Below are 14,989 nucleotides of genomic sequence, written 5' to 3' on the forward strand. Positions count from 1 at the left end.
AAATTATATCCGCAGGATATTTCTAATACAGACATCAGAGGCTTTTAATTCACAAAGCTGCCTGAATTCTATATGCTGATGCATTTCATGTTCGAATTAGTAGTGATGAAATCATCCCATGGTTACTCATGATGCTATGTTAATCTTCCTTTGGAAGTTAAATTTTCAATTAAAGATAAAGAATTTAATTAAAAATTTTATCTTCAGTGTTGTTTTTTTCTTATTTTGCAATGCTGGAATAAACTTATATAAGTTACCATTATAATCTCCATTTAAGTCCCCACAGAACCTCACAAAGAGCCTGAGGTACTTGAAATTAATATAGCGTGATATCCCAGGTTGACTACTGCAGTATAATACTTTGTTTCTTTTAATACCTGCAGGCTTCCACACACGCCATGTTGCTTCTCCCCTTTCATTAAATACCACACCTATGCTGTAAGCAAGGCAGGCCACACAAATATTTAAATACCACAATTGTATCTCAAGATAACTGAACAGAAATACTGCAGCATTCACCAAAAGTACTAAGTGTGGCCTTCGCAAAGCAGTAGACTGCTTTTGCTGAAAGGAAGTACATCACATCACTGGCTGGACCACCAGTCTACCTTAAAAAAGGCAGGATTCGGAGGTCTTGATTCTCTGCCTAGGTCTGCAAGAGTAACCTTAACATATGCCTCAGTTATTTCACCTCTGAAACAGGGAGTGATACGGACCTGCCTTTCCAAGCCACTACTATTGAAGGAAACTAAAAGCTCCAAGTTCAGTGGCTTACGCACTACAAACGGCAAAAGGAAATGCTTGCCCTCTTAAGGGTATTCCTATATGCAGACCTTTTCTTTGCCTGATACACTGCAATGTTTTAGATGACTGTGGCCTTGCATCAAAAGCTCTGTCTTCTTCCTCTGTTCCCTCCTTTCCTCCTCCTGCCTCACTAGCCCTACCTGGGTGTTAGAGCTCTTACCTCCCTAGTTCTCACTGTGGGACCACACACAGTAATGCACTTAATACAGTCTCTTAAGGAATCTCTTTTCCTGAAAAAGAGGAGAGATTTACAGATGCAGAGAAGGCAGTCCTTGAATGCTCTCACATCTGATTTCAATTCATTGTGCCTGTATCTCTTGGGTTCGGTCCCAATTTTGTGTTGTACAACAACACCTGGAGGAAAGGAGGCAGGCAGAGTTCTTTGCTCTCACCCACAAGAGGCTCTATACAACATAGTGGTCAACTTCAGATTGCTCTTGGGAGAAGTTCAAATATCTAGCCACACAGCTCTAATTGCCCTATTCCACAGAAACTTAACAGTAACCAAAACCTGCCAACATTAACACAGCTTTTTGTTCCTGGTTGCCTCTTTCTGCATCTTCTGCTCAAAGTGGACAAAACACTCAAAGAAAAACACGGGATGCAAATTAACCGTGGTGTGTTGACCTTGGCTGGCTAACAGCCACCCGCCCAGCTGCTCGCTCACTCCCCCTCTTCAAGGGCTGGGGGAGAAAAGCAGCAGCAGCAGCTCATGGGTCGAGATAAAGTCAGGGAGATCACTTAGCAGTTACCATCATGGACAAACCAGACTCATCTTATGGGACAAATAATTTAATTTATGCAAATTGAAAGAGTGCTGACTAGGGAGAAACAAAGACCCTTTCCCCCCATCCACTCCCCCCTTTTTTTCAGGCTCAACTTCACTTCTGACTCCTCTACCTTCCCCACATCCCAAGCGGCATGGTTATGGTCAATCTGTAACAGCTCCTCTCTGCTGTTCCTTCCTCCTCAACACTTTATCCCTGGCTGCAGCGTGGTCCCTCTACAGGCTGCAGGGAAATACCTGCTCCACTGGGGTGTCCCCAGGAGCTGCAGGGCAATCTCTGCTCAGGCGCCCAGATCACCTCTTCCTTGCCTCCATCTGCTCGCACTCTGGTGCTCACAGGGCTGTTTCTCACGCTTTTTTCCCCTCACTCCTCACTGTTGGGCAGTGTTTTACACTTTCTGAAATATGCTTTCCTCGAGGTGCCAGCAGCAGGGCCGAGGGGCTGAGCTGTGCCCGGCGGTGGGTCACTTGGAGCTGGCTGAGTCCAGCACGGGGCAGCCCCAGCCATTCCTCACAGAGACCGCCCTGCAGCCCCCTGTGCCAGCACCTGGGCACATAAACCCAGAGTAACCACCTTTAACAGGGTTTCCATGGTCCAGCAGAGATGCAGCTATTCTCTAAATAGCTACGATTATATATTTCTGTGACCGGTGAGGCTACAACGCCTGCCTGTATTGTACAAGGTGCAAGCTTAGATGGTGCGAACAAGGTGGATGTTCCTCAGGAGAATCCAAGGCAAGGCAGTTAATGTTGCATTGCTCAAATATTTCACTGCGCAGCAGCTGTTTCCAGGTTTAAGATCTTTTTGGACAAAAGGGTTGAAATGCTCTCTGTATCACACCTTCCAGGATTTCAGGAATGAATCACACTCGTGTGAACTGCCACATTCAATCTGATCCATCTCACACCAGTGTTTGATCTGTTCCGCTAATAGTTCATGTTACGAGGGCATATGAGCAACCAGCCACATAAAGAATGATAGTTCACCTAACAATTCCTTCTGTTGCCTTTCACGGTCCGCTTAGAAACCTTTTGAGCTAGGCTGCTTTGGGAGCACTGCACTTGAAGCACTGACAGGATTATCTTCTGCAACTGCCTGACCTCTTCTGTACTCCCCTCATGTTTCAGTGCCCACACTACCCTGAGGCAATGATCAGCTCCACAATATCACTAGATGTTGCAAGAAAAAATCCTTGGTTTTCCCCTCTATGTTTACTCCACTGCCCTTTATTACTTTCTCTTCATAGATATCCCAGTTAGTCTCCATTTCTCACTCTTACTCACGTCTCTTAGGATTCAGCCCACCACTCAGAGAAAGATGGAGACAACTGGCCAAAAGCTCACTCCAAAAACCCTCCTCATGGTTCCAAGTTGAACACCTAGCTGATTTTCTTCATCTTGCAGCCTGCAAGATGACAAAAATGTCCCTTCCCAGCCACACCACAAGTTAAATCTCACAGATCAACTCTGCTTCCTTCCTTGGAGCTTCTGCTGTGTTCCGGCACAGCTCTCCTCCCTCTCTTCCACAAGGAATTGGACATTGAGAGCAGGTATGTCCTTCCAACCTGCTTCCACCTGAATCCTTTAAAGGCCCAGATAAACATTTTAGAGCTTTTTTTGGCTCCCAATGGCCAATAGATATATTCTTGTGACAATGCAGCTAGTTTTTCATGATCGAAGCCCTCACTGACACAGATCTCTCTTCTTAGTTCCTGAGTTTTGCTTTTCTCCTGTTTTGTCTTCTGAATTTTGTTCTCCCCTACAGTACATGGATTATTATTTCACTTCTTTTGGTATTTTATCCTCACTCAGTAGATGCTGTATGATCTTCATTTGTCTTCAGTTTTGTTCTAATACCTCATAGTAGTCTGGCTTTCTTTTTCTTTTCCCATCCAACTGTCATGGTTTAAGCCCAGCTGGCAACAAAGCACCACAAGGCCGCTTGCTCACTCCTCCTCCCTGGTGGGATGGGCAGGAGAAAATATAAAGAAAAGCTTGTGGTTTGAGACAAGGACAGGGAGGGATCACTCACTGATTATGGTCATGGGCAAAAAAAAAAAAGACTCAACTTGGGGAAAACCAAAACCAATTTCATTTACTACAAATCAAATCAAAACAGGATAATGAGAAGTAAAACTAAATCTTAAAACACCTTCCTCCTCCACTCCTCCCTTCTTCCTGGGCTCAACTCCACTCCCAGTTTTCTCTGCCTCTTCCCCCCAACAGCACAGAGGGACAGGGAATGGGGATTGGGGTCAGCTCCCCACACCTTGTCTCTGCCACTCCTTCCTCCTCAGGGGCAGGACTCCTCACTCCTCCCCTGCTCCAGCGTGGCGTCCCTCCCACAGGCTGCAGCTCTTCATGAACTGCTCCCAGCATGGGTCCTTTCCACAGGCTGCAGTCGTTCAGGCACAGACTGCTCCAGCACGGGCTTTCCTGCGGAGTCACGGCCATCTTCAGGGGCATCCACCTGCTCCAGTGTGGGCACCTCCCCGGGCTGCAGGTGGGCATCTGCTCCCCTGCTCCCCTCCATGGGCTGCAGGGGGACAGCCTGCCGTCTCACCACGGGCTGCAGGGGCATCACCTCCTCCAGCGCACCTCCTCCCCCTCCTTCTTCACTGACCTTGCTGTCTGCAGAGGGGTTCCTCTCACATTCCACTCACCCCGTTCCGCTGCAGGTTTCCCTTCTCAAATCTGTTCTCCCAGAGGCACTATCACCATCGCCAATTGGGTCAGCCTTGGCCAGAGGCAGGTCTGACTTGGAGCCGGGGAAGCTTCTAGCAGCTTCTCACAGGAGCCACCCCTGCGGCCCCTCCCCCTCTACCAAAACCCCACCACACAAACCCAATACACCAACAAATCATCAGCCAGGCTGTTGTCCTTGTTCTCTGGCACAATAAATTGCCAAGTTTGAAATCCATTTCTCCTCTACCTGTCTGTCTCCTCCTCTATCTTCTGTTGTATTCCTTTGGTCGTGCCCCAGGCACTCATCATCATTTGTTGGCTCTGTATACCTAGAGTCTTCTGTACTGTTTCATCTTTTCTCCTTTAATATATTTTTAGAGGCTGGTCAGAATGCCACCCTTACCTCTAACCACACTACTGACCCTCAAAAACTTTGTGTTGGAAAGTCTGTGTCTCAGCTAGCAATTTCTGTTCCTAACTATGCAAGCGTATTTCTTTCTCCACACATGTTAACAGCCTCTTTCTCTCCACAGGCAGCCTGAAGTGCTTACTCAGTATTCATTGTTGTCTACTTCCCCAGCTTTTGGACTTAAAACCTGCCAGTCTCACTGCCACAGAAACTGTCCTGCTTGCAGTCTTCAAAGCTAATTGAAAGAGTCCTGTCAGCGATTACAATTGTATTCTTGGTTCAGTTCAGCTGCATTATGTCCAAGCGTTGTAAAAGAAGTGCCAGAAGGGAACTGAGATGACTGTAGACTCAAACTGTAACATCACCACCTCATAAAGCCGATGATTCCAATCAATGAATTAGACTCAATAAGAACATAATTACAAAAGTCTCAATGTGAGAGTCAACGGTAATCATTCAGCTGTTATAGTTAGGAAAAGCAATGCTTCCAAATCCAGAAATAAGTCCTTTTTGATGCAGTGCCTCAACATCAGGCACAAGACATAAAATTTATTTCCACTACTAAAGATGCAGGATTTGAGCTATTCCCCAGAATACCACCCAGAAAAGGATAAAACCCACAATGAATACATTTTAAGTCACTACCTTCTCAAATGTGAACAAACACTAACAATCATTTCAGCAGCTGAGGACAGAAGTTAGTATAATTAATACAACATTTCCCTTGAAGTGGACTGGAGATTTTGGTGAGTATAAAAAAAAGAAGGTAGGAACTTCTACTAGACATAAAGCTGATCATCAAGCCCACAAATGCAGCATAACCTTTTTTCCCCTGTAGCTAGTTTTAGTAGCCTACCAAAACTGCTCTTAGACCATTACAGCTAACAGAAAACGGCAAATTGATCTAAGGACTTCAAAAATCAGCAGTGGTATCAGAAAGAATCCTCATCAAAAAAAATTTCTAACACAATGGCTATTTGAGTTGTTCCTACAGAGGAAACTCTATGTCAGCATTTTCTCCAAATAAAATCTTTCCACTAAAATAATGATTCTGATTTCTATGAAATAACTGATTTTTTTCTACTGCTTTTAACAATTTTATTAATGAAGAATTGATAGGAAGTGACTAAAACAGGAAACCCCTCATTTAATAGGGAGGTTGGCAATGATTAATCATTCAAGAATAAGATGAATTGGCTATGCAACAACACAAAACCCATATTATACATAATACCTAACAAAACAGAACCTCAAACTTCTATTTATTGTCAGAGGAAGAAGATGACATATGACTTTCACTTGATTTTAGAATAAGTAAAACAACAGCTTTTAGGATTTTCTTTTTAGGCATGAATTCAGAGACAAGCACTATTTAGATGTATGCATGTAACAGACAAGAGGATGTGTTTTTCGCTAAGTTTTTAGCAAAGTTTCAATGCCTGGGTAGTTGGGGTTTTTTTGTTGACAGAAATAAAAAATTCACACTGAACACGCTGAGCTATGTCTTACTTACTGAGAACTATTGAAACATCTGTTTTACTCCTGAACTCCACAATCCAGCAGCGCTCCAGGATTACCACTTCCAAGGCTTCAGAACTCTGTGAGACATAAAGATGACAAAACATGAGGATCTGGAACCTGACTGGGAAGTCCTTCTGTTTGGCTGTTCACAGCCAACACAACATGTAGATGTAAAGACAACAAAGCATAATAGTCACTAGGCAGATGGATACAGACATTCTTTAATTACAGATCTGTGTCATCCTACTTCAGCTCAATGAGCTGTAATGGGAATAAACTGTTAGAAAAGACCACGCAGGAAACTAAGAAAAAAAGGAACTCAGTAGTTAGGATATTTTCATATTGCAGGTATTCAAAAGTTTAGGTGCCACCTCATTCTTAAGCAAACCAGGCAAGCCCAGCTCATTCCACCTTCCATATTTACTAATAAGGCTGAATCAAATGTCAGATTCTATTCAAGAGTAGGATACTTTCAAGTGAACAAAATAAGATGCAATCTTACAGGCGGCATTTCTCTTCAATTTTTATTTAAAAGGGATTTCTTTATCATCACTTGAAACTTTGAACGTTGTCTCTGGCTATGCAATTCAAATGACATTAAGTGATATGGACATATTGCAGAGTGCAATATGATACAAATTACCACTATCATTTTTTGTGAGCGCTCTGCAGAGAAGATGCAGACTCTTCTTCTAGTTTAGTAAGTGTGACTCATTTTTCAGAAGAGTGAAGCTATCAATCACTCCCTCAGAATTAATCTTTTTTCCCTTAAAACTTCTATTATCCATTTTTTATCCTTAACATCTATCTGGTAACAAATAACCCTTAGAACATGCACCCATACACTTCCTCATTGCAGGTTCCCAACATGAATGTTGCACAGCTCATTCTCTACTTCAGTGAGATTCTGCATGGATTAATGTAAATTCTTATTTCAACATTCCTTCCTCCAGTACTTCTTTATTCCAAGTGATCCTAAAGATGAAAACTTCTTCATATTGTAAACCAGTTTTATCAAAAGCCTGAACTTTAGTTCCACATATTTGTCACTTAATGAATAACTTCATTAAAATGTTCATATTTATAACACCTGCTTAATATACACAAGTTTTCTTGTCTATCTCTTTCTCTGCATTTATACCGTGTTATTTAGTCTGCCAGAATCAGACTCAAAACTTTTTGCCAAGACTTTCATGTTCACTTTTAAATGGATGGCTTGATCCTGCATTTTCTCACAAAAAGACCCTTTACTTACCTGGTAATACCATTGTCTTTCATGAGCACAAAAGTGAAAATTTAATACAGTAAGACTGTAAGACTACAGTAAGACTGAAGAGTAACAAACAGGTAACATTTCAGAAAGTCTAACAAGGATTTCCTTGCGAAAGTCTATATTTAGTCCCTCCTTCCCACCTTTTACGACTTATTAAATGAATACTCCAAACACAGTTATCAAAACACAAATCAAAATCCAAAAGTGACAGAAGGTTAAAATAAAACAGGAGCAGGGAAAAAGCACATGATGTTATACTGAAATATGCCTGAAGTCAAGAGAGAAGGTTTAATAGACTAAGAAAAAGCAACCAGACTTCTCTAGAAACCACTTGTACATTGACCTCTTTGAAATATTATTCAGTCTGGGCTGGTCTAAAAGGGATGTATTGTCCTGTAGACTGAAAAGCAGCTAATTGATGGTTTAAAAAAAGGGAAAGTAGTGAAAAAGCACAGTGAGTTTTGGGAGATATACAAGTGCTACATTGGGAGCTTTATTATTTATAGTATCCAGCAAGTCGAGCATACTTGGTAACCCAGACGCGATTCTCAGGTGCTATCAAGTGAGGGACTCTTTGAGGTTCTACCAGGTAAAGTAAAATAGAAGTTTTTATAAAGCAACAGCTAAAGTCAGCTTGGGAACATAGGCAATAATAGTTCAAAAAACAAACAGCAGACTAATTAGGAAGAGTTCTCCACTGCAATGATGCTAACTATTTTGATTCTTTAGATTTTGAAGTAAGATATCAACACCAATATAGTCTCCCAGATAACCCTCACTTGAAAAGTGAGCAAGTGCAACCTGATTCCTTCAAGAGTTGGCAATCTTTCAGAAAAGATATGATCAAATGAAGGGGTTTACTTCAGAAGTTAACAAAGGTCTGAGACAACTTAACACTCCGCTCTGAGTACATGAAAAACTCCCATCCAGCCTCTGTCCAAAAAATAGTCAATCAATTCCAACAACTTTTCCTCTTTTCATCCCTACAGAAAATAGTTACTCTGCTGATATTCATGCCCCACAGATGAAACATGCAAATGTGACAACTCCCTAGATTTAAGATTTCCTCCAAAACATACATCTGCAGTAAGGGGAAGCCTGTCAGTATATAAAGAGAAGCAACACCCTGTTGCATGGCTTTCAGATAAGTCAGGTATTCAGAAAGACCAGGAGTGAAAAATCACAGCTTCCATGTACTTTGCTATAGTTGCCAAGACTTAAAGGCTTGACATTTGGATTTGTATATGAAAGGCATCCGTATAATACAAACAAATTGGCAAGTGGTTAGCAAAAAACCCTATCAAATCATTAACAAGAATTTGTATTAGTTAGGTTTGTCACACAATGCAGTTGACACACAACATAACTACAAACACAAGAGAGGATGGTTCAGAGTATTTCAAGCTTTCTGCATTTTAAAACAGCAGATGCTTCAGCACAAGAGCCTCTTTAGAGACAAGTTACTCCACTCCCTACACCAGTGGAAGCTGGAATAAAACAATGCTGCAACTTCAGATGAATCTGAATGCTTTTCCAAGATACACAATCAAGTACAGTGATCAGAGGATACGCATTTACTTTTTCTGTAAGCGAAAGGGAACAAGAAGACAAACAAGAAAAAAAGATGAAAGAGCATAAGGCTGCCAGAAAAGAAAATACATGTTGCTGCAAAACATCTCCCACATCCTTACACAAAACCAAAGACCTTCAGAATTATTATTATTGCAGACTTTTCATCATTCAGATGAGCTATGCTCTGTCTGTCACACAAAAAGCTAACAAGAAATTTATTTATAAATGAAATGACAAAATTGTAATCAAGGGAACCATTATGTGTATCTGATAGAGATCAGCTTTGGTTTTCAGTATCTGAAGAGATCCAAAATTTCTCTCTTTCTTTAAGTGCATAATATGAGCTTATTTTGACAAGCTTTTATTTTCTTTTTCTGGGTTTGATTTTAATAAAAGGGTAACTTCTAATGATTTGGTCTTTATTCATGGCAAATAGGATCAAAATCAGATCTGTAGTAATGTGTTACAATCCAACATATTGGTTTTTTTCTTCCTACCATTGGTTATTTTGGATAATTGTTATAAAAAAACCTTACTGGATTAATCCAAATGCCGAACAGCAACTAGGCCTTGAACTATTACATCTTTCTTAAAATACTGATGAAGTCTACAAGCACCCCATCACCTCCCAGATCAGGAAATTGTTTTAAAACACTGATTTGAGGAGGAAATTAAATGATTCATAAATCTAACTTAAATATCCTAGTAAAACTGCTAACGTAGAAGAGTGCCCAAGACCTAGAATTAGCAGAAACCCTTTCAATTGACTTTGCCAAATGATTGGCCAAGCTTTGCTATCAGCATGCTGTTATAAATCCAAAGTACTACTGTACTACTAAATCCACTTCTGTCCATTGTAACTGTCATGAGTTTCAACTCAGAGTAGTGACAACATCCCTGTTTGTGGAGTCCACACCTAAAACTGAAATAAGAGGTAGTCATACCAAAACACATGAGCAGGTGTCTGCTAACTGCATATTCATACCTACATAACTGTACACAGCTCCTTTGAATGTAAAGGAAGCTTAATGATATTAAACCAGCAACCGTCACTCAAGTACCTAGCTCCAGATTCACGAGCAATCTGAAGTATACATTGTATAGAGAAGTTCTCTGATAGAGTAAAATATAACATTTTTGCAGTTAGAAAGCATAAAGACTGAAAACACATTCTACAGCAGTGAGGGAAGCACACAGTATTTGAAATTACATTGGTACGTTTTTTCAGTTGTTCTAACTATCTGCAGTGAATTTGTAACTTGCATTGTAACAGGAATTTGTAACTACGTTATTGCAGACTCCAGCCTGCCGTTTTTCTTTGGACTGGGGAGAGCGAGAGAAAGAGAAAAAAAAAAAAAAAAAAGGTTTCAAAAAATGAAAGCACTGAGAAACTTTTAAAACTGTCAGACAGAGTGGCATGTTTGAGCTATTTTTGCATTCCTGTAGATCTGACTTGATGTACCATTGTGGGGAGGAGGAAATGTGTCATTATGAAAGGGTTTTACAATAGGAGATTTGTTGCTGTAGGCGGGGGGGGGGGGAATAAATCTACTGTTAGCTGTATCAAGTCAAGAACCAAACTGGCAGTTAAAATTAGAAGTGACATTCCAAGCAATTCCTCTGTGTTAAAACAGTAAGTATAAAAGTAAAGCTATAGTATTGTAGAAAAAGCAAACACTACAGGAAGTAAAACTTCTTCTAATAAGACATTATAAAAAGCCTCCACAGCCAACTATGTATTTCACAGTTTATTTTTTTAAAAGCTTATTTTTGCAAACTTGAAATAATTAAACCGAAAGCCTTATAGAGTAGGAATGATACATACTCCGATCTACTTGTCATGCTTTTCAAATCAGTTATTTTCTGCCTGCATTTATAAGTATTCCTATAATAAAAACAAGTTGAAGACAGAAATTTTACAGAAAAGTAACAAAACATAACTAAAATGGAGAAAATTATAGTCACACATAAGTAACACAAAAGACTATGCTAGGGAACAAAAAAATGAAAATACCTTCAAAATGCAAATGATGAGAGTTGGTTTCAGTTCTTTCTTGCTATTAAAGAAAATATTTGCAAGAGAGGAGTTTGCCTGAAGGGACTGGTAAAAGCAGGTGAAGTTTATCGAATTATTTTGAACCCATATCTTCTCTCCCCCAAACTACAAAGTCATCACTGTCCACCACTTACCGTTAGACATACCTAGCGCCTTCACTGGAAGCCTTAGAAGAAAAGCTGGTGACTGAGGAAACCTGAAAGACCAGGTATTTGGGCACATACAAGGCTGCTTTCAGTAATATAGAATCATAGAATCGTTCAGGTTGGAAAAGACCTTTAAGATCATCGAGTCCAACCATCAACCATGCCCACACTAAACCATGTCCTGAAGTGCCTTGTCTACGCACTTTTTGAATACCTCCAGGGATGGGCTAAGTACCTAACTTACAAGAATGGAAAGCAAAGCGAAGCGCCTACTCCTCATTAGGGACTCTTCCCTAGTTACACCACATAACTACATCCTGACTGCGTAAACCTGGCTCAGAAAATCTCGGTGTCCTCATTCTCCTCCCGGAGGATGGCTTTCCAGGAGGAGAGCTAGAAGACAGTAAACAGGTGTGATGATATGGCCACTATCTCTTGGCATGCCTACAGCGTGACCAAAGGTGTGCAACACATAAGCAACATATAATCGTATTAACGATAGCCTAGTGTTAACCTAACTAGCTCTGACACCAATAGCAGCAAAGTTCTAATGGCATCAAAATTGGCACAAGCTGTACAACTTGCCCATGATCCTGATTTTTTACAACTTCACCGGTACTGGCAAGTGAGCTAGTCAGATTGATATTAGCTCAATAATGTATGCATGTGCTCAGGTCGTGCTTTTGACTACGCTATAAACATTACCACCCACGTTTGCTATTTCAGTGTTAGCACAAATAAGGTTCATCACTCTGCAGTTAAAGCACAGCTTTTTTATATATATGCACAAGAAAAAAGCAGCACCATTTGTCAGGGTAATTTCATTCACAAATAGAAAAGCTAGTAGTCTTAAATTTATTTCAATGTATTTCTACAGCAATATGTCCATTACTAAATAGAGCAAAATACACTGTTCTGATTTTGAGGTATTACCAAGTGACTGCATGACGTACGCAAGCGTATAATTTGCAGAATTAAAAACGCCCCTTTAAGTGTTGGCAAGCAGTATTCAACAATCTGAAATCTCCTTTAATATTATATATTCTTCTGCCATATTAATATTCCCACTCTGTGTCTATTAAGTAATGCAAAGCCTGCAAGCAAAGCTGTGTGATGAAGAAAAATATGCTTCCTAGGCCTCTGATGAGGTGCTTCAATTATTCCAGACAGGCTGTAACCTGGTAGTTCATTGCAACCACCTTTAGAAACTGTCAGCTCACTGAAGTATACTCAAATCATCTTTTTCAAAAAATGCCTTACCCACTGCGGTTAATCCATCATGCAACGCTACCAGATACCAACTTCAAGCTGACAATATAATACTGCTAATATGCATTTATTCTGGAAAATGTTGACTTACGTCACTGAACAAGTCCTGCAGAACAGACGTGTACTTTTAATAGACTATTACCCTTAACAAATGTGAATACCTAACCAATAGTAATTTTCTTTTCAGTTTCAAAATACATTAGTAGTAATAATAATAACGTACAAATACACATTCTCTTAATTCACACCCCACATTCACTCAGTTTATTATGCATGAGTATAATTAAAAAAGAAAATTAAACACTTTCTACATTCTACACACAGCTTGAAACAATCTCAAATTACCCTTCCTACCTAAAAAGTTAATTATATACAGTTCAGATATGAATTAGTTATGTTTTTCAAAGTTATATTTTGGTGCAAGACTCCAGTGCTGTATCACAACACATACCTCAGATAATACACTTTAAAAAAAATTCTCCTACTTTGTAATACATTTTTTGGATGTCATTTAAAAAAATGTGTTCTTAAGCTCTGGCTCAGTTCCCAATATATTGCCTTTTTACTTCAAAACTAGCTTAAAATAAGAAATAAATGTTAACTGTATTTTAAAATTAGGTATGACAGCTCAATTACAGCTTTTACCAGTTTCAGCAGTACCAGGGAAGTAAGGAAGGCAGAATACAAAAACATTATTGCTACAAGTATTGCGTGTTTGTAAAATGCATTATCTTTGGATATTTAAAGGTGGACAATGAAGGATGTTTCTTACCACTGGTAAGAACTCTGCCAATTTTTACCATTTTATTGCAAGTCCCACAACATCTGGCATAACTTTCAGTAACTCACAGTTCCTGGAACCACAATATCACAAGCTTTCCAAAGATCTTTTTGTTGCTTTTTAAAAGATGTGCATGATTTTTAAGCCAAACTCCTAATTTTTCAGTGTCATAACTTCTTAAATCTTGAGATAGCAATACCACCCTTGTGAAAGAGATACAATCAAAATTTCCTTGCTGAAGTTAATTTGTCACAAGAGCTTACATCTCTCCCATTAAAAAAAAAAAAAAAAAGGTTTAGATGAAACAACTAATTATATAAAATTATCCCCTTCCACCAGGAAGCCCAAGGAGTGAGAACGATGGGAAGACCACCAGCCTCTCCTTGGGGACAAATTCTCTGCCAAGTTCATTATGTCTCACTGATGCAGGGAGGTATACATATCTCTGCAGGGTAGAATCTAGCTTGCAGAAAGATTCAGAAGAAAGCAATTTTATTTTCTGCTAGAGGAAGACAAAGAGATTTCACTGAGGAGTTCAAGAAACGTTTTAGTGGTTTTGGTACAGTTGACTAACAACAGGTGATGAGTTTCTCTTGGTACTTCAGATGCATAAAATAAGTTTATTGGTAGCCACCATATTATGATTTCCTTTTAAGTAACAATTTCCAGTTGTGAGTACACCGTTAAAAGAATAAATAAATGGATGTACTCATTGCACTCCCTACATGAGAACAAAAGTCCTACCTGAACTGTTAACAAGTGGTTTTTGGTCATTTCTAGTCAGTACCAATTTCAGCCCAAACAATATTGTACTGGTGAGACCCAGTTAAAAGGAACATCATATTTGGTGCTAGGACAGTTCAGGCTATTTACCTTTAACATGCGAGAAAGTGCAAAATAGAAGCATTTCAAGCATCAATAGCCAGGCCCAGATTGATCTCAGTGGAAAGGGGACACACATAGAGATCTGTTATTCCTCTGGCAAACTCTGCTGAGCAAGATTTTACCAGCTCCGATTGCCAAAGGATTGAAGAACCAGGGTATGATGACAACCATTGCACTCCATTGCTATGATATTCCCCTTGGTATTGAAAAGAACAAACGTGCAGAGGACTCCTAGAATGAGGGCACCGGGGACCATTGGAATGGGACCAATAGGCAATACAAAGTCCTGCTTACGACGGTGGGGAGCAGGGGGGGAAGACCACTGTCATGAATATGAGTATATTTCAGTATGCAAGCAAGAAGGAAGTGGACAAAACCCCAGGAGCTGGGTAGACAACTGGGAACAATGGTTCCCTGACACAGGGTCTGAATGTGGGCTGTACAGCCCTGGTAATAAAGAAGGTGAGAAACAAACACTTTTTCTGGGTTGCACTGAGTCCCACACTATTAAACCCATGCTGAAATTAATTTAGCTACAGGAGTGTCTAAAAAAAGACTCCTAGCAAGCTGAAATGGTTGGTGTTGGCAATCCCCAAAATATGACAGGCATGGAAGAGTGATACAGAGAGTTCATGAGTAAGGAAAAGAGGGAAAAGAGTACATGCTGGGTATAATACATCTAGCCCACGGTCATAACAATTTCCTTGACTCCCTAGCAGTTCCAGCTAAATTAGGATAGCATAAGGTCTTCATGTTTCTGAAGCCACTTGCTGAAAAGCTAGAGGATGCTGGCCACTAAAC

The 14,989-nt window shown here is 40.1% G+C and overlaps 1 protein-coding gene across 9 annotated transcripts in view; it reads right to left on the reverse strand.

Moving 5' to 3' along the window:
• Window positions 1-14,989, reverse strand: part of INPP4B (inositol polyphosphate-4-phosphatase type II B) — a 342,885-nt gene that overhangs the window by 214,469 nt on the left and 113,427 nt on the right. For all 9 annotated transcript variants that reach the window (XM_052816168.1, XM_052816159.1, XM_052816131.1 and 6 more), the window contains one exon: window positions 6,199-6,283. In XM_052816168.1, coding sequence (XP_052672128.1) covers window positions 6,199-6,283 — 85 coding nt within the window. The remainder of the gene's footprint in view (window positions 1-6,198; window positions 6,284-14,989) is intronic.

The sequence above is a fragment of the Harpia harpyja genome, chromosome 2 (genome assembly GCF_026419915.1).
Source record: "Harpia harpyja isolate bHarHar1 chromosome 2, bHarHar1 primary haplotype, whole genome shotgun sequence".
Taxonomy (NCBI): domain Eukaryota; kingdom Metazoa; phylum Chordata; class Aves; order Accipitriformes; family Accipitridae; genus Harpia; species Harpia harpyja.